Below are 25,595 nucleotides of genomic sequence, written 5' to 3' on the forward strand. Positions count from 1 at the left end.
AGTGTTTATTTCCTGACAGCCTTGGGTTAAACTTTACAACTTTACTCCCCTCCCTCACTAAGTTATAGCAGTCAATCAGCAATAACAGACACCACCCCTACCCCCCCCCCCCCCCCTCCCCGGTGGGTTTACTGCACTCAATACATTTTGGGTACCAGAAGAAAACACATGGGAATGAAAATGAATGATGTTCTGTATGTTCTGTATGAATGAGGTTGCTGGCTAGTAGAATATTGGAATGCAATGATAATAAAGAGAACTGTGTTTACTGGTTTAGGGGTAGGGTTGTCACTAGTGCTGCTTCCTCATAGCCTGAGTGACTCTTGTGCTATCTGTGTAGAGTTTGCATATTCTCTGCATGGATTTCCACCCGAAGCTTTGGTATCCTCCCACACCCCAATGACATGTGTGTTAATAGGTTAATTAGTTGCCCCAGAACATGTGGGTGAGTGGCAGAAACTGGGGGGGGAGTTGATGGGAAAGTGAAGAGAAAGAAATGGGATCATGGGTTAATGTAACTGGGTGCTTGATGGGTCTGTTTCCAAGCTGTGTAATTCCGCACAGACCGAAGAGGAAGAAAGAGTTGAGTTAAAATAGGATGGTGAGATGATACTGAATTAGGATGAACTCAGAAGAGAGTTATATTTTCTGCAGGACCATGGACTAAGATGAGGATGGCATACGAAGAGTAATTGGAACTTGTGAGAAACGTTGTTCAAGATGCTGGCTCAGAATGAGAGAAGTTTGCCAGAGTTAGTTGCACACGGGTTGCAAGGTTTGAGCGTTCTGTCCGCAGCCAGAGTTTGTACAGCACAGCCGATGTTATCAGCACCACCAGTAGCACTCCAGTCAAGATGCAAATTTCAATATGGGGGAGATATACTGCTCCTGTAGTGAGAAGAAACTTGCATTAATAAGTGTATCAAATATCAAAAGATGTTCACAAACCATCGTGGAGATAAGAGACCAACTTAATAAATCAATAGTTAGTAATACTAGGTAACCAGACAATAAGTGCAAAACCGAAGTACATAGTGCAACAAAAACAAAGTCCATGGTAGATCATGCAGAAAAAGGAACTGCAAATGCTGTTTAATACACAACAGGACATAAAGTGCTGGAATAACTCAGCAGCTCAGGCAGCATCTCTGCAGAACATGAATAAGTGTAGGATGGTCTGGTCTGCTCGCTGAGGCTTTTCCCTGGTGGCATCAAGGCCATCCCCCCAGCAACTGCTGCTGCCCAGGCCTGGATGCCTACCCTTGACCTACCCTTGACCTACAACTTTAGGCTGTGCATGCCATACGCAAGAAGAATATGAATAAGTGACCCATCTTCAGACCTTTCTTCACTTTCATCACATTTCATTCTCTTCATTTTCCGATCAAGTCCCGCCAGTTTCAGCCACTCACCTACACATTGTAAAGGCAACATAAAGCAGCTAATTTACCTATTAACCCCCATGTTTTTGGGGTGGGTGGAAGCCGGTGAGTGTCCGGCCCAGTACAGTCCAGTGGGAGCTCGATTGCCTTGCACACACTCTCTGAACCCCAAAGTGTATTACCGCCGATGCAGTGCTTCCCTGAAGTACAGCCACTGTTGTATTAGAAAATTGTGAGCCAATTTGTGGACTGACATGGTGCAAACTGCAATGAACATACGGCTAGATAATGTGTTTTAGTGGTGTTGGCCGAGACAGAAATGTTGGCCAGGTCACTAGGAACATCTTTCCTGATCACTGAATGAGGGCATTTGACCTCCTGATACATGTGTGTGTAGGGAATGTCCATGACTGGGTCTGCCCATGCCCTTGCCAATGCCATCCCACCATGTGGCGCCGTAAGTGGCAGCCTTGCCAACAGCCTGTCTTGTCCCTTTCTTCTTTTGTTGTTTATAGTCTGTTTTAATTGTGTTTTCGTGGAAGTTTAGTTTTTGTGTTATGGGGGGGCGGTATTGGGGGAAACTTTTTTTAATCTCTTCCCTCGACGGAGATGCGACTTTTTCCGTATCGTATCTCCGTCCGCACTGTGGCCTTAACATCGTGGAGCTGGCGGTCCCTTTGTTAGGGATCGACTTCGGGAGCTCCAACCACAGGAGCTTCGATTGCCCCGATCATGGGAGCCTCCACGCCATTGAGGGGGCTTCGATCACCAACTGCGGGTGCTTCGATCGCCACGACTGCAGATGTTCCGATCGCCCCGACCGCGGGAGAAAAGGAGGAAGAAGGTAAAAGTTATTTGCCTTCCATCACATTGGGGAATGTGAGGTCGCCAAAAAATAAGATGGACGTGCTGCCTGCGCTGGTGGGGACTTGGAGGGATTGCCATGAGGAGCGTGTGTGTGGCCCGGACCGTGTGACCCATTGGGCTGTGGGTCTCTGCTTATGCTGTGTGCCCTAGGGATTCTCACATGCCGCTGTGGTGGCTGTTTATGTTTAATCTAAATGTAGTTTTGTATCTTATTGCTTTTTTGGTATGACTGTATGGTAAATCAAATTTCACTGTACCTCGGTACACGTGACAATAAAGTACCATTGAACCATTGACTTCATAGATGGTGAGACAACAAACTCCCGAGATAAAGTGATCTTGGAGAGGTTTACCTGGGTTCACTGATTTCGTATTGGATGATTTTCGACTGATTGGTCCATAAGAAACAATGTGTAATGAGGCAAGTTCTCTTCGTGCTCTTGCAACCTCATCAAAACTGCTGCAATTCTGTTCAAATACAGATAATTATTGTTTATTTCATATTTGGAACATTTTGAACATTAACTTAAGCTACACATTAGATTCAATTTGAAAATACAAAAAATATATATTGTTGAGTGTTATTATTTTTCTCGCAACCCTTTATATTTGTTGAGTGAACAGCAGTTTGGAGAGACTTGGATTGTTTCCTCTGTAACGTCAGAGGTTGAGGGGAGACTTGATAGAAGTATATAAAATGATGAGAGGTGTATATATAGGGTGGACGGTCAGAACCTTTTTTCCCAGGGTGTAAATGTCCAACACTAGAGGGCTCAGCTATAAGGTGAGAGGGGGAACATTTAATGGAGATGTGTGGGGCAAGTATTTTTACATAGAATGTAATGGGGGCCTGGAATGGTTCAGTGACTTGTGGAGTTCCGCAGGGGTCGGTGCTGGGGCCGCTGCTCTTCACCGTGTGTATTAATGATTTGGACGAGGGGATTGAAGGCTTTGTGGCCAAGTTTGCGGATTATATAAAAATAGGGGGAAGGCAGGTTGTATAAAGAAAGCAGGGACTCAGCAGAAGGACTTGGACTGGTTGGGAGAGTGGACAGAGAAGTGGCAGATGGAATATAATGTAGCAAAATGTGCAGTCATGCATTTTGGTGGTAGGAATAAAGGCGTAGACTATTTTCTAAATGGGGAGAGAATCCAGAAATCGGAAGTGCAAGGGGACTTGGTGTAGGATTCCCAAAAAGGTAATCTGCAAGTCGAATTGGTAGTAAAGAAAGCAAACTCAATGCTAGCATTTATTTCAAGAGGGTGTGTATACAAAAACAGGGATGTAATGCTGAGGCTCGAAAAGGCGCTGGTAAGGCCGCATTTGGAATATTGTGAGCAATTTTGGGCACCATATCTGAGGAAGGATGTGCTGGCTCTGGAGAGGGTCCAGAGGAGGTTTACAAGAATGATCCCAGGAATGAGTAGGTTAACCTATGATGAGCGTTTGTTGGCACTGGGCCTGTACTCACTGTACTCACAGAAGAATGAGGGGGACCTCATTGAAACGTACAGAATAGTGAAAGGCTTGGATAGAGAGGATGTGGAGAGGATGTTTCCAAAAATGGGAGAGTCTAGGACTAGAGGTCATAGCCTCAGAATTAAAGGATGTTCTTTTAGGAAGGAGGTGAGGAGAAATTTCTTTAGTCAGAGGTTGATGAATCTGTGGAATTCTTTGTCCCAGAAGGCTGTAGAGACCGTCAGTGGGTCTTTTTAAGGCAGAGATTAATAGCTTTTTTGATTAGTACAGGTGTCGGAGGTTATGGGGAGAAGGCAGGAGAATGAGGTTAGGAGGGAGAGATAGATCAGCCATGATTGAATGGTGAAGTAGACTCAATGGGCTGAATGGCCTAATTCTACTCTCCCTTATGACCTTATGGAATGCATGGCCAGGGGTGGTGGAGGAGACAGATACAATAGTGGCATTTAAAAGGCTTTTAGAGAGGCACATGGAAGTGCAGGGAATAGAGGGATATGGATTATGTACAGACAGATGAGATCAGATTAACTTGACATCATGTTTGGCACGAACATTGGGGACCGAATGACCCATTCCTGTGCTCTGCTGTGCTGTCCTATGTTCTCACATTTCCAATGAACCAGCAATTTTAAAAGATGCATGGAAAATTCAGCCCTGGTGTGTTTAAGGAGTAAGCAGAACCTGGCGAAGTTAAACAACATGCAGAAACAGGGCTCCAGGGTGCTGAAAAGGAGTGTAGGAAACAGAGCCCGTGAGTTTAAAGCTAGTGCGGGGAAATAGTGCGGGGTCCCGGTATGTTTAAAGGAGTTCAGGAGACAGTGTTAGGGTGTATATAAAGGACATGTGAGAAATGGAACCTGGTGAGCCAGACGCTGAACCATCAAAATGTTCAAACAATGAGAATTTCCAAACATTGGTGTATGAACAGATGTTCATATTGTGACAAGATGGAAATTTTACCTCCAATTCATTGACCTTTTAATGTGAATGTTTAATTCAGTGACAGAACAGCTAAAAGCACGGGCATGTTGAATTATATTATCCCAGCCTCAGACAGTACATTTCTCAATATGAAATTCTGTATGATTCCTTAGTTTAGAAATGCCTTTTAACAGCCCCCTCTCAACCTGTGACTGTCCGTAACTGAATGTGACTACTTGCTCATTATGTGAACCAAAACTGATCTTCAGTCACAACATTAACCCAATCATCGAGACTGCAATTTCCATGTCCAAAATGCCATTGGAAGCAAGGGGTAAAAATTAGATCACATAATGCTGACTGTTATGGCTGAGATTTGAGACCCCCACGGCTGAGCTCGCAGGCCAGTTGTTATTGGGGGAAATGAACTCTCAAACATTCAAGTTGTAACAACACCCTTCAAACTTACAGCATTGTATACTTACAGGCTTGCATTGGACAACTGTGCTGTGACATATTTGAACATGGCAGTGCAGGAAGATATCATTATAGGAGCTCCCCACAAACTTAAACATCTGAATCCGAAATCTGGCCTCCGAACCTTGTCCATTTGCTTTCACCGATAGGGTGTGTTCAGTTGTTATCTCTGGGCAGCTGTTGATAGAACAACACCATCATGTCAGTAACAACCAAAGCAATGTTGAGTGAATCTGCACAAATCATAGACCATTTTTATTGCTTTCATCTTCTACGCCACTGGTACCAACCCTCCAGAGTTGTCCCATAGCCTCGAGAAATTGAGGATTAATCGCCAGGATATAGGGTGAGAGCTGAACCCAGGAGGTAACTCATGGGTAGGACAGCACAACTGCTAGGAGTTTGAAAAGAACAGGGCACAGCTGGTAGAGCTGCTGCCTCACAGTACCAGAGACTACGGTTTTGTTCCTGCCCGCGGCCTCTGTCTGTGTGGAGTTTGCACATTCTCCCTGTGAACACATAGGTTTCCTCCAGTTTCCTCCCACCTCCCAGAGACGTGCGGGTTTGTGAGTTAATTGGCCTCTGTAAAAGTGCCCTTAATGTGTAGGGAGTGGATAAGAAAGTGGGATAATATAGAACTAGGGTGAATGATGATCGGTGGTCGGCGTGGGCTGAAGGGCCCGCAGTATCTCTAAATGAAAGGATGTACAGCTATTGTCAATTGAAAAATGAAGAGCCTGTGGACTTAGAAGGAAGGTAGTGCAGCATGACAGATATATTGAACAGCCCGTCATGAGCAGCAAGTCATGTGATAGAAACAACTGGAATTGACAATTCCCATTGATGTATGAACTGATGAGATGGAACTTTTACCTCTAATTCATTGACCTTTCATTGTGCATATTTAGTTCACTGATGGATCAGTTGCAAACACGATGCTGAATTTTATTATTCCAATCACAGACAGTACTACTCTCAATATAAAATCCTGCATATTTCCTTCGATCAGAAATGCACAGTCCTCTTAATAGCCTCTTCCCTCATCATTCTCTGACTAAACCTAAACCGCATTTTATTTGAGCACAAATTGATCTCCCGTCCCCATATGAACCCCATCATCGAAACTGCAATATCCATGTCAAAAATGTCATCTCAGTTTCTCCAGGGGGCTGTGCATTTCTGATCTCAGGAATTATGCTGGTGAAACATCGACATAAAAAACCCTGGTGCTATCAATTTGCAGTTTGCTCATTCCTCCTGTGACTGTGCAGATTCTGTCCCACTGCTCCAGTTTTCTTCCACATCCCAAAGACATGTTGGAAGGATAATTGGCCACTGTAGGTTACCCCAAGGGTAGGTAAGTAGCAAAAATGAGTCAAAAGTGGAGTTGTTCGGCACATATGAGAAACAGCAAGAGTTGAGTTACAAGAAAATAAGGAGAAGGGGAGAATTATTTCCCGAGGAGCAGGCATGGTCCCGATAGACTAAATGGATTCCCTCTGTACTGTTATAAGAACCGCTTGTAGTTCGATTTTCTGTGTACCAGACACATCAAGCAACACATCAATTATATTTGATTACCCTGCCTGATTGGAAAAGATATTACATGCAGATGAATTTGCACAGAAATTCAAGTGTCTTGCCTCTTCTGCAAAACTGAGAGATTTCAGTCTGTGTTTGTTTTCTGCTGATTGAGTTTAGAGTATGAGCCACATCTAGGCCCTCGCAAGGAAGCATACCTTGTGACGATGAGTAAGCACATAGAGTTAAGCAGCAGGATAGGAAGGTTGTAAGTTAGACAGTTCATATGGAAGACAAGAGAAAAGGAAAATGAATGGGCGGAGAATGGGGAATGGTGGCAAATTCCAGCCGCCATATAAACATAATGAAAAGAAGAGTTGAGAGATGAAGTGGGCCACCTTACACTTAAGAATAAAATGTTAGTGGAAGCTTTAAATAATGGAATGGGTTCAAATGTGGAAATAAATCTTCTGGGGTGAAGAAGAAATGCCAGGACTGGACGATAAATATCCCTGGGATAGTCTTACTAGTAGGCAACTAACATGATCAAAGACTCACACTATCTTGGCCGCACTGGCATTTCATTGCTACCAACGGGAAGGTGGTACAAGATGCTGAGAACTGTTACTCAGGGTTCAAGAACAGCTTTTTGCTATCAACTATCAGGCTCTTGAACCACACCACAACCCTACCTTTAAATTGAATATAATGTTAATGTACCCGGAAAGCTGCAGCAAATAAGAATTTCAGTGTTCAGTGCATAAGACAATTAAACACTCTTGACTTTTGATTAGTGCAATGGAATTGAGAGGAAATACATGCTGGGGCAAAGCTGAGACACTGACTGTGTTGCATGGAGGTGAAAAGATTGGGATTGCAAGGAATTGGAGGGAACATAAAAGATGTGAATCTCCTTGTTACCTAACGTCAACAGAATTAATTGTCAGGCAGGGTGTGTATTGCTTGTTTGGGTCCCTATTTCCATTTCATTTCATCCAATGTATGGTGGCAGTTTGGGAGCCAGTTAATTCTCTCTCTCTCTCACTCGCTCTCTCTCTCTCTGCATAAGTAGATGTCTCCCTGCAGGAACCAGTTTTAAATCATTTGATGGTCGCCCCTGCGCACCAGGTTTCTTTTTTCAAGTGAACGAGATGTCCTGAGCACTTCTCCTGTTTAAGTAAGCTCTACCCTCCCCATGCACCATTTATAATGCAATAATATACTCACAAATTTGTAGTTTTGTTTAGAAATACAGCATGAAAACAGAGCCTACAGCCCACTGAGTCCGCACTGACCAGCAATCACCGTATACTAGCTCTATCCTGCACACTGGGGACAATTTTTATGGAAGCCAAATAACCTACAAACCTGCACGTCTTTGGAATGTGGGAGGAAATTGAAGCACATGGAGAAAACCCACACGGTCACAGGTAGAGCAAACAAACTCATACATGCAGCACCCATAGTAACGATCGGATTCTCTAGCTCTGTAAGGCAGCAACTCTACCACTGCACACTATGTCGCTCTACTGCACTGTATGCTGTGTGAGAGAAGTTCTCCTGAATAATATGTTTGTACAAGTGGGGACCTTGCCACGTTTTGTAGTGTTGAAACTGGTGCGCTTTTGTTCAGACGGTTTTGAGTAGTGAGCTGTGACTTGTTTGTCTCTTACTGCTCTGATCCCATCATTAGCCTAGCAACCAACGACATTGTGAAAACAATGGACCAGTCACCGACCTGTTTTTAATGAAGACGTACTGAGTGTTATGATGAGGCTCATTGGTTGGCGTTGCCCAGCACTTCTCCAGGCGCACAGATAAGTGAGTTGGTATCTGTAAAGCAACCACAAAGATCATACTGGTGATGTGGGGATCTGGAATATTTTGTAAAAGGGTGGTGAGTATATGGAATAGTTTGCCGGAGGAGGTAGTTGAGGCAGAAACTATCACAACACTTAAAAGACATTTGGATGGGTATATGGATAGGAAAGGTTTAGAGAGATATGGGCCAAGCACGGACAGGTTGGAGTATTGTAGATGGGGCACTTTGGGTGGCATTGGCAAGCTGGGTAGAGGGGCCTGTTTCCATGCTGTATGAGTCTATGACTCTAACTGATGAAGACACATTTCTACAGAAAATAAATCATAATAGTGAGGAACGAGAAAACAAAGGTTACATTTTAACTGATTTTGTGTATATTTAAATAGTGACTTTTAATTATTAACCAATCCATCTTTCGGTTGAGATGTTAAACCAATAGACAATAGACAATAGACAATAGGTGCAGGAGTAGGCCATTCAGCCCTACGAGCCAGCACTGCCATTCAATGCGATCATGGCTGATCACTCTCAATCAGTACCCCGTTCCTGCCTTCTCCCCATACCCCCTCACTCCGCTATCCTTAAGAGCTCTATTCAGCTCTCTCTTGAAAGCATCCAATGAACTGGCCTCCACTGCCTTCTGAGGCAGAGAATTCCACACCTTCACCACTCTCTGACTGAAAAAGTTCTTCCTCATCTCCGTTCTAAATGGCCTACCCCTTATTCTTAAACTGTGGCCCCTTGTTCTGGACTCCCCCAACATTGGGAACATGTTTCCTGCCTCTAATGTGTCCAATCCCCTAATTATCTTATATGTTTCAATAAGATCCACCCTCATCCTTCTAAATTCCAGTGTATACAAGCCCAATCGCTCCAGCCTTTCAACATACGACAGTCCCGCCATTCCGGGAATTAACCTAGTGAACCTACGCTGCACGCCCTCCATAGCAAGAATATCCTTCCTCAAATTTGGAGACCAAAACTGCACACAGTACTCCAGGTGCGGTCTCACCAGGGCCCGGTACAACTGTAGAAGGACCTCTTTGCTCCTATACTCAACTCAACCAAGGCATTATCTGCCCTCTTGAAGAGAGATAAAATGAACATGCCATTGCTTTGAAGGTGGACAAAATATTTCTCCGAAGATAGACACAAAAAGCAGGAGTAATTCAACGGGTCAAGCAGCATCTCTGGAGAAAAGGAATAAGTGACGTTTCTAGTCAAAACCCTTCTTCAGACCTGACCCGAAACATCACATTCCTTGACTTCAGAGATGCTGCCTGACCCACGGAGTTACTCCAGCTTTTTTGTGTCTATCTTCAGTGTAAACCAGCATCTGCATTTCCTTCCTACACAAAACATTTCTCCCATAGCCTGTTGCCCTCAACAAACTTCAAAGGGATTATTAAAAACAAGGAACTGCTGATGCTCCTTTACAAAAGACACAAAGTACTGGAATAATTCGTCGGGTCAGGCAGCATCTCAGGAAAATATGGATAGGTAACGTTTCATGTCGGAACCCTTCATCAGACTAATTGGGATCATTTGGTCATTGGTACTCCTGATGTTTGTGGGACCTGAACATAATCAAACAACTTTTTTTGTTAGCTACAAAAATCTTTGTTAAATCCTAGGATTGGAAAGAGTACTTGCACAAAAGCAAGCAGTTTCCTTCTCCTGCTCATGATAGACATCTGCTAAACAGTGTTCTGTTTCTTGATGGAATTTCCTCCATTTGGCAATTAAGTCAGGAAAGGGGAATTTTGGGGAATGATCCTGAAGAGGTAGATTCCATTGACTGGTGCAGAATCTGGCTCAGTCTTGAAGTGGGCAGTTCATATTCCTGGGTGCCAATCACTTCTATTCTGTATTTCTCACCAGAACACAATGGGGCAATTGATATTCACACTCATTATTTCATGTTTGCTAGCCGCAGGGCTCCCTAATAGTGCCTGCCATCTGAAGGCTCAATGTTCATCAGCTGTAACCCCTGTCCCTGTAAGGACAGCGGCTATAACAACTAGTTTTCAAGTCATAGTCATAGAGTCATGGATTGATACAACACAGAAACAGGCCCCTTGGCCCACCATGTCCATCCTGACCATCAATTACTCATCTATTTGACAGCACTGACTGGGTCTGTAGTCTTGCATGCCTCTGTGATTCAAGTGTTCGTCCAGATACTCCTTCAATGGCTCCTTTAACAAAAAAATAGGTTCCTGAGCACTTTGTGAGGAGAAAAGGAAATTTAAACAGATGTAGGAGTTGAAAGAGCGATATCAGGAGTGGGGACGAGGTAGGACTTGGACAGTTTTTAAACACAAGGATGAGAAATGTAGGCGGGATGGGGGCCAATGGAGAATACTTTGGGTCAGCGAGAGCAGGATTGATGGCTGAGCAAAGCTGGGTGCACATCTGGTGATGAGCAGCATGGCCTCAGGTTCGTTGGGGGCTGAGAATGGCAGGCCAGGCGGGGGACTCTGAACTGTCTGATCTGGAGGTATCTCCAGCACCCTGGGGAACATCAAAAACAGCTGAACTGAAGCAGAGCAGACAGTGTTACTCAGGCTAAAGATAGACACAAAATGCTGGAGTAACTCAGCAGGTCAGGCAGCATATCTGAAGAACTGAAGCTTTCTGGGTGATGGAGGGGTAATAAGGTGGGAAACTCAGCTCAGACCAAGGATTGTTCTAGTATACGGGGTAATCGCTGGTCAGAGCAAACACGGAGGGCCGAAATCCCTGTTTCCGCACTGTATCTCTAAAGTCTAAAAGTGTCCAATGCTGCAGACAACCTGTTTCAACCTCGCTTACTAACTACAGATGGAAGCAGACAAGGTTTATGAGACAAGGCCTTTAACACCAAGAACATGAAAACCAGAAAGGTGGCCATGAGGAGGAAGCGGGGAGCACTTTGTCTGGCATTCCCCATCCGTGGGGTCTCGTGGCTTGGACTTGGGCCTAATCTTCGGGAGAATGAGTTCCTTGTGCGGCGATTTATTTTGCTTCCGCCATTTTAATTTGGTGGTGGCTGTCACTGAATGTTTGATGAGGGGAGATCAGGCATGGTCAATAACATCCTCCTGCTGTGGCCATGGTGATACCTGGTTGTGGGTGAAGGAGATCCAACAGCGGGACGATCGTGGTACGGGGCAAGTATCCTCCAGCTATGAGAAGCGCTTGAAGAGAGTCAAGAGTATTTAATCGTCATATGTTCCAAAACAGAACAATGTAATTCTTACTTGCAGCAGCATAATAGGCTTGTAAATGCAGTTGTTTAGTTGAGAGATACAGCACGGAAACAGGCCCTTTGTGTATGAAGTTCTAATGACGACGAGTCGTTTAACTTCACATAGAGTCTCACTCTCTCGAACATTCTGAACATTCTAACATCTTATCAATAAAGCTGCAACCACGCATGCACCAGACACATTCCATAGGATGTCAGTCTAAAGACCCGACATGGATCAGGAATATAGTGACTGACCTACACTTTGTCCCACCGAGTCCGCGCCGACCAGGCGACCAGTGGTCCCCGCACACTAACACTACTCTACACACACTAGGGACAATTTACAATTATACCAAGCCAATTAACCGATAAACCTGTATGTCTTTCGGGTGTGGGGGGAATCCGGAGCACCCGGAGAAAACCCACACAGGTCACGGGGAGAACTCTGTACATACAGCACCCGTAGTCAGGACTTAATAGAAAACATCAAAACAAAAGATTCATAAATTTTTAAAAAACAATATAGTGTGAAGCTAAACAGCCCAAATTCCCTAATGCAGCCAAGACAGACAATTATATTTTTGGAGAGGACTGAAGAGAAGACAACGCGGATCAAAATTCACTTATACTTGGCCTTCCCCAACAAATAAGTTCTTGCCCTTGGTAACAATTTGATCTCTCCAAGAAATGGTACCTCGTATATCTGCAGAACCATTTGGTAACAAGTGGGCAACATGGGCTGACGTTGCAGTGTAATGTAGAGCCAGAGAGTGGGAAGGTGGTGGCCTTATATATTACATTTCAGAGTTTATGTAAATTAAATTCCACAAGAATGGAAGTGGAATTGCCTGTTTTATTGGATAGAGAGCAAATGCAAAAGCAAAGAACTGCGCAAAAACTGATGAGGCTACCTTAGAAATGCAAGACACAGGTTGAAGGAAATGATCATTCTGCAGAGAGAATGTTCTTTACAGGAATTAATTCTGGGCTAAACTTCAACAAATTATGTAAAACAATTGTGTGGAAGTTAACAGAGTCACTGTCAGAAGAAAGGAATGTATTTCAGACAATGTGTGAAAGTGGTTGTGGTCATCCTCCCATCCTTTGACTCCCTCAGGCTTTTGTCATCCTTTGACTCCCTCAGGCAGTTGCTTCCACAGTCTGAGAGAATAGGACCAGAGGATCTTTTGTTAGTTGGCAAAAGGAGTGAGATGTTTTTATATAAACAATGGAGTTTGTTTATATAAAAACATCTCATTCTGATGATCTGGAGTGCATAATCCAAGAGATGATGGATACTAATTCAGTTCACAAGTTCTAGGAGTAGAATTAGACCATTCAGCCCATCGAGTCTATTCAATCATGGATGATCTCTGCCTCCTAATCCCATTTTCCTGCCTTCTTCCCATAACCCTTGACACCCATTCTAATCAGGAATTTGTCTATCTCTGCCTTAAAAATATCCACTGATATTTGCAGCCCTCTGTGGCAATGAGTTCCACAGATTAACTACCCTCTGAGTAAAGAAGTTCCTCCTCACCTCCTTTTTAAAAGAGCATCCTTTAATTCTGAGGCTAATAGGAAGGAATGCCCATTGAGTCTGAAAGCAAACTGGATAAACACTTGGAGGAGTGGTGAAAAATGTGCAGTGCTCTGTGAGATGCAAAGATAATCTACAATGGATTGAATATCCACCCTTTGCCTATAATTTTATGGTTTCTATTGTACATTAGTTTACCACGCGGTGATAAAATTATGGGCAGCCCAACGTAACGTCCAAAGTGTTATCTATTATAACCTTGTAGAAGTGAGCAGGGGAAGACACAACTTTGCATGAGCCTTTACAACAATTCTCCACCCAAATCACATTCTGCCACTGCCCTTATGTGCCTTATCCCAGCAGCTCCTAGATCAACGGTGTGAAATAATTCATACCATGGTGACTTTCACATAGATGTTATCTTCCAGGCTCAGAAAAGGAACACTGGTCCACTTATCCTTATAATTTTCATCTTTAAAAAGCATCATTGCAATGGAGAAGTTGCCATCTTCTGTGTTCAGTGTGATGGTTCTGGTAAAAGAACAGTGAATTAGAGGAAGCAGCTCTGGATACAAGATGTGGCATCAGGTCAATAATGCATACATTGGCACACACAGTAAGATGAACTCACTCGATGGGCTTTATTTCTAGAGACAAATAAGAGGGTCTAAAATCATATCTCCCACAGACTTCTCTCTCCCTGCCCCTCTGGACTCCAGGGTTTAGAAGGGGTAGGTCTTTAGGATGGGTTTAAAAGGTCCAATGACCCTTAATCGGACTTGGCTGTGGCTCATTTGTCTGTGGTCGGGAGAGGACGTGTCGTTACAAAGGGGAAGGAATTGAGCAGAGTTCCAGATGTGCAGTAGTTACCTGGTGTCAGCACTTATCTTGTTATCTTCATTGATCTGCTGCACAATGTAGTTCAGTGGGTATCTGCACGCAAAGGTGAGGTTGATGTAAGTTCTGGTGATAATGCCAGAGTTGTTGTTCTGTATTGTGTTACTGAACACGATGTGCACATCATCAGAGTCCTGGAAACAAATGATCATTTTGCAAAATTACTATCCAGAGCATTCAGCTACAACAACATTACATCATTAAAGAGCCTCGAGGCAAATTTGGCACATTGAATTCTAGCAGCCCAAATCTCCTACATTAAGAATCTCATTCAAATCATTCAGCTGGCACACTAACTCTTCATTATTTCAAATAGCCAGCTTGAAATCTCCTCTCACCCTTCAATCAAACCCAGCCCTTTAAATGATTCATCCGACTACACTAAATCCCAACAAGACTCAATCCTCTCATGCAGAAACACTCCCATCAATGCCCATTTGAAAAACAGAGACAGTGCCACAGGAAGATGTAGCATCAAAAGTATTTTGGATGACTTTCATTTCTAACTCCTTTTGCAAATTTCCATTGCTTCATGAATGCACAGTGGCGCAGCGGCAGAGTTGCTGCCTTACAGCGAATGCAGTGCCGGAGACTCAGGTTCGATCCTAACTACGGGTGCTGTCTGTACGGAGTTTGTACGTTCTCCCCGTGACCTGCGTGGATTTTCTCCGAGATCTTCGGTTTCCTCCCACACTCCAAAGTCGTACAGGTTTGTAGGTTAATTGGCTGGGCAAATGTAAAAATTGTCCCGAGTGAGTGTAGGATAGTGTTAATGTGCGGGGATCGCTGGGCGGCGCGGACCCGGTGGGCTGAAGGGCCTGTTTCTGCGCTGTCTCTAAATCTAAAAAATCATGACAGTCGGTATCAAGTCAAGTCAAGTCTACTTTTTTTGTCACAAACACATACAAGATGTGCAGTGACAAATAAAGTAAAGGTAAATAAATCCTGCATTGTAATGATGGCGATGAAACTACCAGATTGTTATTAGATGCCCGTCTGGTTCACTATTGCTCTTTGGGGAAGAACATTTATCAGTTTGGCCAATACATGACTCTTGATCTATAACAATTTACTTGACTCTTAATTGTACTCGGAAATGGCCTTTCAAGCCAACTAATTTAAGCAATGGGTGGCCTTCCAAGAGGCATCCACATCCTGTAAATAAATAAAAACACATCTAGGGACATCCTGCATTGCCTAGAAGTAATTGTCGCAGTGCAGCCCTCTTATGTATCAGTGATATGCTGACAACAACAAACAATCCTGTAAGTAAGAAGTTATTATCTTAAAAAATCTACTATACTATTCCCCTTTACGCACAAGCTGCCAGTTTTATAAATTCAGAGAACCAACATGTTCTCTGTTCGTAACTTAAGATCATGACAATGCCAGATCACTGGATACGTACTGAAGCAAATGCTTCTGAGTGCAAGAGCTACTTCCTTATGGTTTTGCTAGGTTTTAGTAAATACTACAAGGAAAAATAATGTCCTCACTTTTGGGAAGCAAAGTTCTGCAAATGCTGAAAATCTGAAATAGAAGAAAATGTTGTAAAATGTTCTGTAGGGCAAGCGTCACCAAAACACCTCTGACATCAAGGTTAATGATCTGAAACCTGATTCTCTGTTGACCTGATTCTCTCTCCACGGATGCTGCCTGGTCTACTGAGCATTTTGTTGCATCATCCGTTTTATTTCTGACTTTTTGGTAATGTCTTTAACCAGGAGTCAACATTACATTGCAATTATTGCCGTAAGTTAAAATCAAAGCAAGTAATTGAAAGCCCAGGGTATCCTACCGTTAGGGTGCCACAGTCTGAAAGGTTTGTTTTTACACGGAACACGTAGAAGTCTTCAGTCTCTGTTCCCTGACATTCAGGATCATTCAGATGCAGATCCCTAATCTGCAAAAGTCAAAGACAACAGTCATTTCAAACATTTAGCTACTATCACTTGAATATCACACAATATGAATATCTATCAGTTTGCTGTAAGGAGGCTGTGACTAATTTTGGTGTTGAACTTTAGTATAGTGCAAAATCAAATAAAATTTCAAGTGATCATGGCCAGGAAGAAACATGGCAAAGGTAGAAATGCCACTCTGACTCCTGCCATATAAGTCCCCTTCTGCTCCTTGTGTTTGGTTCAATGGTTCTTTATTGTCACATGTACCAAGGTGCAGTGTAGTTATTTATTTTGTTCAGCATACAGTTCAGTAAATCATTACCACACTTAAATACAATCCCAGATTAAGTACAAAGTGTACAGAAGTAGCCCACTGAGACCACATACAAGAATCGCCAGGTTTTGGCGCCATTTTGAAAGTCCAAGCTGCTGCTGGCCATAAAAGCCTGTTGCAGCCGTTACCACAATCCAGATTACCCAGCAAACCATCGTCCCTCTCCTTTTGAGAGGTCAGTGGATGTAAAGATAAAAGCTTTCATGGAAGAGTTGGTCTGAAAGTCCTGTACGAATGCTGTATGACAAGATTGCCAAGGACAAAATAACTGGGTGGTAGCCTGGGAATAATGCTGATAGAGATCTCTAAGATTATGAAATGTTTTGATAAGATTTGTATCACAGCCCAGTTCACCTTGCCTGGATATCTGAAGCACACCCTTTTGGAGTTATAGGCAACAATGGATACTCTTGTGTTTGAAGAAGGCAACAATGGATACTCTCAGTCTGAAGAAGGGTCTCGACCCGAAACGTCACCCATTCCTTCTCTCCCGAGATGCTGCCTGACCTGCTGAGTTACTCCAGCATTTTGTGAATAAATCTCTTGTGTTTCATGTCAGCCAGGCGGTGTGGCTCAATTGTTTATGCTACACTGAGCTTTCTCCCATCTCTCCTTACCCAACTCCATTTTCAATTCCTCTTTTTAAATCAGGCTCTTTTAAAATGTTCCTATATTATTCTCCTCACCACAATCACTCTGTGGTAGGCAGTGCCACGTTTATATCCATCTTGGACTAAAGACATTTTCCAACATTTTATACTGGATTTATTAAGATCCAATTTGCATTTAAGTCTTCAGACAGTTCAGCTCTAGCCACCCCACCTCAACAAGTTACAATATTTTCTCCACTTGCAAATCATACTGATTCTTCACAAGGTGACGTGAAACATGTGGAAATTAAATGCTGTCAGTAATCCAAAAGACTTTGGAAATTCCTGTAGATATGCAGGGTTTCATTGGAAAAGTTGAGGTCAAAGGCTATCAAACATTTCCATCACCTGGGGTGACACCTCAACCTCCTCATTTCATCTCCATGAATCCTTTTCCAGTACCTCAAAGTACTTTTTGTATAATGGGAAGCAGAATGAGGCGGGTAACCAACAGAAGTTCTGGCCCAGTTTAACATAACTTTTCTACTTTGCATTTTATCCCTCTAGATATTAAACCTAGGCCTTGTTTGTTTCTTTAATCTGCTCATCAATCATTGGGATTATGTATCTGTAATACTAGATCGCTTTGCTCAACTGCACCATTTATACTCTTAGATAGTCTGGTTCTTCCTGCAGAAATCTTGTCAGATAACACTCCTGTTTAGCATCAGGGAATGCTTGACTACATTAATGGTGCTATATAGCGGTCACCAATGATAAAAAATATTACTACTAGTACTCAGTGTGTAAACAATCTGGAGCTCATTATTACAAGGAGACATAGGAGTGAATAAGGAGAAACAAGGAACTGCAGATGATGGTTTACACAAAACGACCAGTCTGAAGAAAAGTCCCAACCTGAAACATTTCAACCTGAAACGTTGCCTGTACATGTTGTCCACAGATGTTGCCTGACCCGCTGAGTTAATCCAGCACTTTGTGTCTTAATAGTGAATAAGACTAGTTGGGAACATACGAGAATATGAGAATCAAACAACTTGCGGATGCTGGAAATCTGAAATAAATTCCAAAACTACTGGGAACACTCAGCAGGTCAGGCAGCATCTGTGGCAATAGTAACAGAGCTAATATTTCACTGAAATGGGCAGGTGGCATGTTTCATTTTCTTCGAGAAGCAATTGAATTGTTCATTCTACCATAATAGTTTCCATTTTTTTTAAAAACTATTCCCGTTGTTTCTATAAAACTGATGGGGATAATTTATTCTTAATTAGCATTAACAATATCTCTTTTCAATCCTTTTTTATGTTAAAATGACTAAATAATTTGGTCCGATCTAAAGAAACGTTCATATTTCCTTATGACAGAGAAGGTGACCATTTGGCTCACCTTCCATCAATCCCATTCCTCACATATTTCTTTGTGACCTATTCTCTCACATTTAAAATTGACATCTCCAATTCTCTCGCCAGCCACTTACAGTAGGGGGTATTTACAGCAGTTAAGTAACCTAACAACCAGCATGTCTTTGGGATGTGGGTCAACCAGAACACCCAGGAGAAACCCACATAGTTATAAAGAGAATGTACGTGGTCATAAGGAGAGTACACATGGTCATAGGAGAACACACATGGCCTTAAGGGGAAACCCACGTGGTCATAAGGACAATGTGCGCGGTCATAAGGAGAGTCCACATGGTCATACGGAGAATACACATGGTGTGCACAAGCAGGACCGGAGATCAGAATTGAAACCAGGTCACTATAGCTGTGGGAAAGGTGCACTACCTCATGGTTGTTCACTGTCAACATGATCTTCTCCATAAAATTATTCCAGACTGGGTGCATTATCTGCTATGTTTCTTCAAGTAATACTGCTGTTCGTTTGCAATTTACTTACATACACTGGAGGAATCCTCGTTAAGAAGAAATATTTGGGAATCTCCACTTCCATCAAGTCCTTGGTGCATATCACAGACTCGTTTACTTCTGTACAAAAAAGAAAGGTTTAATAGCCTTCAGTCTGAAGAAGGGTCTCCACCCCTTAAATGTCACGCGTTCCTTCTCGCCAGAGATGCTGCCTATCCCACTGAGTTACTCCAGCATTTCGCATCTATCTTAAATGTATGGAAGTGTTGCTAGGCTGTAAAATCATGAGGAAAGATCAGATAGTTTAAGGGTTGTTTTCTCTGCTACTCTCAAAGAGATTGAAGGCAGATTTACATGAGGTAAGTAAAAATGTATTCATCCAGAAGGTGGTGGAAGTCTGGTTCACTGGCTGTTAGTTGCCTGGACAGAATACCCATCACATTTAAACTAGACTTGGATGAATGCCTGAAGAGTTGTGGTCCGCAGGGCTACGGACACACTTGAAAGTTGGAATTGAATAGGTAGCACTTCTTCAATTAGCACAGATATGATGGACTGACTGAGCTCCTTCGGAGGTATGATATTTCTGTGACTTTACCACTTCAATCAACAGCTGCAGCTACAAGGGGTAGCCATGATTTCCCAGAACCCAAATTAATCTTCCAAGAGTATTAAGCCTTCGGATTATCGAATGTGTGTGATCAATGTCACAATGAAAATTAATTGGAGTACTGGCTGAGATTGTTTCCCTGAGTTCAGAGAGGCTTAAACAGAGACTTGAGAGAGGAGTTCAAAATAATTAGGGATTTTGGTGAACAAGGGGAGATTGTTTCTACCGTGGGAGGATCAGAATCAAAAGACAGATAGCCAAGTTTTTTTTTCTTTTACTGCAGGGCGTGATGATTTGGAGTGTACTGTGTGAAAAGGTGAATAACTGACTTTTGCAAACAACTCCAGGTAACCATCTAAAGTGATCTTGTAATACAGATGGTGAGACCATTTAATGAAATGAATCAATGAATTGCCACTGATGAAGGTGGGTTCCTCATGTCAGGCTCACACTTTGACCAGGATATCCGAGGGTCTGGAATGAACCATTTGAAAGGGTGATGGAAAATTCAGCAGCAAATTACAAAAATATGTTGTAATGGAACAGTTTCTACAGCTATAAAGAAAGCAATCTAACTGTAAGTTCTTTCAATGTACCAGCACAGGCCGAATGTTGTCCTTCTGCATAATCTCCTGGGTGCAGAACATTATTGAACCTAAGTTGGAAGGACCATGGGCTGTGGTTCCAAATGCAAGGGTACGGTAACATGTTACACATGAAGCATTTGACATGGAAAACACTTTTGTACCATTCTAAGGCATTCTGGAAATGCAAGCTCTTATTTTCTTTACCTGCTGGTGGATACCAAATTTCAACTGCAATGTTCAGTTAATTTGTTATCTTCCATAGAAAGGCACAGATAGAGGAATCAGGAATGACTACAGTATTTTCTCATCTGTTGAATAAGTCACAGGGTAAAGGAGAAGTTGAAATGAACAGCTGCCGGATGATTATGCATGGATAAGCCTTTATTGAAGGGCAGCTCCGCGCATTCAAACTGGGCACCCCAATGGCTGACTTCAAAGTGGAATTCAAATGGTATTCACAAACAGTGGCAGACAATGGGACTGGGCTGAAGAAAGAGTGAGAAGACCACCCACCAATAACCAAAGCCCCCATCCATAAATCACACCCATAAATTGCAGCATGGTAACCTTACTGTCACTCCTGGTTTTAGCAAGACTGTGGGAGAATGTGTTGGTGCTGCTGAGAAGAGTGCATAGTGCTGGCCACACTCCAAGCCATCAATGCATGACAATTCCCAGCTCAGGGAAGACCAGCTCTCAAAAGAAACATAAACCCAGATCTCTTACCACAAGATTTAAGTCCCACTTACTGTAACTGAAGACAAATGCAACAATGCAGTACTGAGGGATCATGTTCATCCCGCTGTTGTGACCATTATTCATCCCTGAACCAACTTCCCATAAAGCAGGTATCAGTTCATTGACAAATCACTATTCCTAAGTATCGTACTTGGTGTGAATTTGACGAACTTGCTTCTTTGATTGTACGTAGCTTATTGGCTGTAAAGCAACTTGAAACAGCCTGGGGTTGTGAACAAGACTACATACATAAAAATCTCCTATCCTCACTGTTTTACAATCCCAAAGAGATACTGGCCCCAGCCCTGCTTTTATTGTCCTGGACAGTACAACTTACTCCTCTTTCAGAAATATTCACTCAAATGATGCAAGAATCTGAACTCTTCTCTCTTGCATTATCCCCGTAACAACAAGTTTGTTCTTACTGGGAGGTACAAAATGTAATCCTGTGATTACGTAATATTCATCAATCCTACAATTTTAAACAAATACATGTTTTCTTTAGTTCTCCTTTAGCAGGCCTTGGGGGACCATTATATATAATAAATACATCTCACAGATGGCAGAACACTCCTAAAATATTATTACAATCAAAGCAGAGTTTACTTTATTTTACAGTACATTAACAGGCAGAACACAGCTTACATTTACATGTAGCCAAAGGTAGACATGCACACAGACTTTATCATCAGATATATAGTTAACAGGTGAATAAATAGAGGAAATTACATAGGTTAATTCCAGAATCAAATAAATAAATTGAAAGTGAATGAAATAATCCCAGGTCAACTCCAAGCTATTGATCAGATCAATGTTATACGGACTCAGTACTTACCCTCTCCAAGGTTCAGAAACGACATTGTCAAAGCTGGGAAGACAACCATTATGAAAGGTAGCTTTAAGCCTGCCATGGGGGATCTGGTTCAACTCTTGGTTTTGGTGTGTAGCTTTAGTCACTGAGGATTAGATCTGTTTTCCCATGATTCATTCCCTTTCCCCTTAAAATGACTCTTGAGCCTTAACTGCCCACTTGGATTCCATCCAGACACTGAAATTCTGAGGATGAATAGCTGAGGCTGCTGGGGTCCCGGGTAACAGAGAAACACAGAGAAACTCTCACCAGGCATTCAGTGGAGCAAACAGAATTTGCCTACACTGGACGTTTGTCTGGGCTCACATCAGGCTCAGCACCGAGCAGGAACAATGAGATGTATCACACAGGGGGGGCGGGTGGTGATTCTGTGTACGCCTCACTGCTGATTTCTTAGCGGAATGAAGCAGAAGCTCGCAGAAAAGTAATGATCCGCGAGTAGCTGTCATCTCCTACCTTGTCAGCATTGCTTCAACATGCACCTCAAAGTCAAATGGTCAAGACCATACCAAAGCCTTATGTAACCTGACACTCATATTACAGTGCTGCAATGTCAGAGGTACCATCTTTTCAATGAGATGTTAAACCTAGAAAATAGGAGCAGGAAGAGGCCACTCAGGCCCTCAAGCCTAACCCGCCATTCAATATGACCATGACTGATCTATGGTGGCCTCATCTCCTTATTTGTGCCGTAGCCCTCAATTCCTCGATCGTTCAAATAATTATCTGTTTCCTTCTTAAATATATCCAATGATCCCACCTCCCTATTCTCAGTGGCAGAGAATTCCAGAGCTTCACGATACTCTGAGAGGGAAAATTTCCACGGACCTCACCTCAGTTTGAACTGACTGACCTCTCTTGCAACCACATCGGCTCCTTGGAGAATTTCACACCATCTGAACATCATTCTGACTGCACATGAGAGTAAAAGTGAAACATTCCATTTATCTGGAACTCTCACTGCATTAACACATCCAATACACTTCACATGTAATTTGATACATTATCAATCAAGAATTACTACATAAAGTGAGATTAGACAATAGACAATAGGTGCAGGAGGAGGCCATGCGGCCCTTCGAGCCAGCACCGCCATTCAATGTGATCATGGCTGATCATTCTCAATCAGTACCCCGTTCCTGCCTTCTCCCCATACCCCTGACTCTGCTATCCTTAAGAGCTCTATCTAGCTCTCTCTTGAATGCATTCAGAGAATTGGCCTCCACTGCCTTCTGAGGCAGAGAATTCCACAGATTCACAACTCTCTGACTGAAAAAGTTTTTCCTCATTTCAGTTCTAAATGACCTACCCTTTATTCTTAAACTGTGGCCCCTTGTTCTGGACTCCCCCAACATTGGGAACATGCATCCTGCCTCTAACGTGTCCAACCCCTTAATAATCTTATACGTTTCGATAAGATCTCCTCTCATCCTTCTAAATTCCAGTGTGTACAAGCCTAGTCGCTCCAGTCTTTCAACATATGACAGTCCCGCCATTCCAGGAATTAACCTAGTAAACCTACGCTGCACGCCCTCAATAGCAAGAATATTCTTCCTCAAATTTGGATAGCAAGAATATCCTTCCTCAAAATGTTTTTTAATGGAGCAGAGGGAGGTGGAATAGTGACGAGTTTATTGGAAGGAGTTCCAGGACTTAGAGGCTGGATGGATGGAGGAGCAGGCATCAATGGGTCAGCAATTAAAATCAGGAATGCCCACAACACCAGAACTGGTAAAGGGCAGAGGTCTTGGTGTTAAGAGCAGGAGGAAGAGATATGGAGGCTGAGCCATTGCTGATCAGAGAAAATACAGTTTGGTGAGTTTGGGGGAGTGGGTGAATGGTACTTGGAAGGAGTCAGGAAGCAGCAGCAGACTTCTGGAATAGCGCAATGAAGGACCGAAGGCGAGGTGAAGAGAGGTCACAAGGGCATGGGGAACGAAAATTTAAAAAATACAAAGGCTGGAAATCCGTAATTAAAAACAGAAAGTGCTGAAAATATTCAGCAGGTCAGGCAACATCTATGGAAAAAGAAGCAAAGTTAACGTTTCAGGTTGCCCCTTTGGCAAACACCCTTCAACCTATAACGTTAACGGTTTCTCTTTTGCAGCCCTTGCACTTTTCTAAATGCCCTTTCTCTGTAGCTGTATTCTCTGTATTTTGTACTGTTTATTTTCCCTTTTGCAGTACCTGCTGTACTCATGTATCATCTGATTTGCCTGGGTATCATGCAGAAAGCATTTTCACTGTATCTCGGTAATATGACGATAATAAATCAATGCTGATTATTTCTTGCATTTATTTTTATCAAAGGCACAGGGTTTTTTTTCAGCAGCGGATAAACTGAGGAAGAAAAATCCCTTGGAGTCCTGAATGTTATTTAGTTCCCAGCCAATATTGCAAAGGAAATAAGCTGGTGTTATTGGATTGCTCTTTTCAGAACATTACTTTGTAATGTAAAAGTGGCTGCCGCCTTCCCTCATTAAATAATGTCTGCACTTTAGAAATATTGAATTAGCAACAGAGCTTTAGGATGTCATTAAGTCTTCAGAAATAAATTAGAAAAACCTAACTTTGTACTTGGAGAAATGGATTGGAGGCAAAAACTTGTTAATCTAGTGAGAGATTATTTTAGTGGTAGCCTTGTAAACAAATATTGCACTCAAAATGATGGCGATGAAAGGTTTTGATCTTCATATGTTACCAACTATAGAATGAGTAGTGACTCCTAAATGCAAAAGAAGCAGGACAATGGCATGGCGTGATTTAACCATAGAGTGTATTGGAGATAATGCATGTGATCTAACTGGGCAACTCGTCTTCATAAGAGTGTATCTAGTGTATGGTATATTTTTAAATCGCAACTTCAAACTGCACACCAACAATACAGGCTCAACACCAATGACCAAGGGAAGCCTGGCAAGAGTCCAGTACATGATCTCAGGGAACACCTGATTGCTTAAGTCTTCTGGCTTCTGTTCACCATACTGAAGGATTCTTCCAAGGATATTCACAAGATGGTAGGCAAGGTTTGGAGACAGAGGCACTGGCCCCTCCTAATACCTTAATAAGGTAATGTTTGGACACGTACACGAGCACATTCATTTATGCACGCACGTGCCCCGCTTAAGAGCTGGTGAATTTATATTGCTGGGCACAACTCTGGATCACTCCACTGGTGGGTATGGTGGTTTGGTTTACTCAGCATATGGCCACAGCAGATCTAATCAGAAATACCTCCAAGGCAGCAAGACTGACACAGCTGCAACTCTGACAAAGCAGTGCCCTAGACCAATGTTCATTGAATGGGAGGTGCCCCCTTAAAGTTAACATGAATGATGGTTTACTCTGCGGACACTGACACTGTCACCAACATCTCTCACGTTTGGAGACGTTATGCTCAGCTGGTTGCAGCTCCCTTTTACTAAGATCTAATTTATGTGTGAACTCTCTTTATTGTGAATTTAATGGCCAAAAGTGCACAGATAAAATGTTCATTGTTCCAGTGCAATGCTTCGAATAAATTCCAGACCAGAGTCATCGCTGGAAATTATTTGCTTCATTCATTGCTTAGATTTATATGTGGAAGAATCGACCAAGAGGCAAAAACAGCTTTTGTATCAATGTAGCATTGAAGTTGAATAAGAATTTCTTGACTGCAATAAAAACTTTACAGAGCTTTTTTGCACTGTGGTTACTCACATTTGTCTATGAGTCTATCAGATGACTGGAAGCAAAATAAATATCCCACCATTTACTGCCTGCGTTACTTTGTCTCCCTACGTGTACAACCCCCAGATCCTTTATGCTATTTACTGGATTGCATGAGCCAAGTAAAAGATCAGTTAAGAATGAGGAGCATTTCAGTCCTTCAAAAAAATCTAAAGACCTGATCTCACTGTTAACAAACTCTCTCTCCCGTGCTCTCACTCACAC

At 42.6% G+C, this 25,595-nt stretch overlaps 1 protein-coding gene across 2 annotated transcripts; it reads right to left on the bottom strand.

Annotated features, from left to right (window-relative positions):
* Positions 1 to 145: 145 nt before the first annotated feature.
* On the bottom strand, positions 146 to 21,739 carry LOC144593892 (pancreatic secretory granule membrane major glycoprotein GP2). Of its 2 annotated transcripts, none has more exons than XM_078400018.1 (9): positions 21,627 to 21,739; positions 18,888 to 18,976; positions 15,938 to 16,042; positions 14,113 to 14,273; positions 13,638 to 13,773; positions 8,387 to 8,481; positions 5,136 to 5,304; positions 2,603 to 2,717; positions 146 to 888 (listed from the first exon to the last, which is right to left on the bottom strand). In XM_078400018.1, the coding sequence occupies exons 1-9, from the start codon at positions 21,700 to 21,702 to the stop codon at positions 716 to 718; spliced, it is 1,119 nt and encodes a 372-aa protein (XP_078256144.1). In that variant the 5' UTR covers positions 21,703 to 21,739; the 3' UTR covers positions 146 to 715. The 2 variants fall into 2 exon arrangements, with proteins under 2 accessions (XP_078256144.1, XP_078256145.1); XM_078400019.1 differs by having other exon boundaries at positions 18,888 to 18,973; positions 21,627 to 21,711.
* Positions 21,740 to 25,595: the final 3,856 nt, after the last annotated feature.

The sequence above is a fragment of the Rhinoraja longicauda genome, chromosome 5 (assembly GCF_053455715.1).
Source record: "Rhinoraja longicauda isolate Sanriku21f chromosome 5, sRhiLon1.1, whole genome shotgun sequence".
Taxonomy (NCBI): Eukaryota; Metazoa; Chordata; class Chondrichthyes; order Rajiformes; family Arhynchobatidae; genus Rhinoraja; species Rhinoraja longicauda.

Coding starts and splice junctions, on each gene's coding strand:
- LOC144593892 (XM_078400018.1), bottom strand. CDS start 21,702: ATGGCAGGCTTAAAGCTACCTTTCATAATGGTTGTCTTCCCAGCTTTG. Junction 16,043..18,887: donor CGAGGATTCCTCCAGTGTAT/GTAAGTAAATTG, acceptor TGACTTTTGCAG/ATTAGGGATCTGCATCTGAA. Junction 8,482..13,637: donor TCTATGTGAAAGTCACCATG/GTATGAATTATT, acceptor GTTGCTTTACAG/ATACCAACTCACTTATCTGT.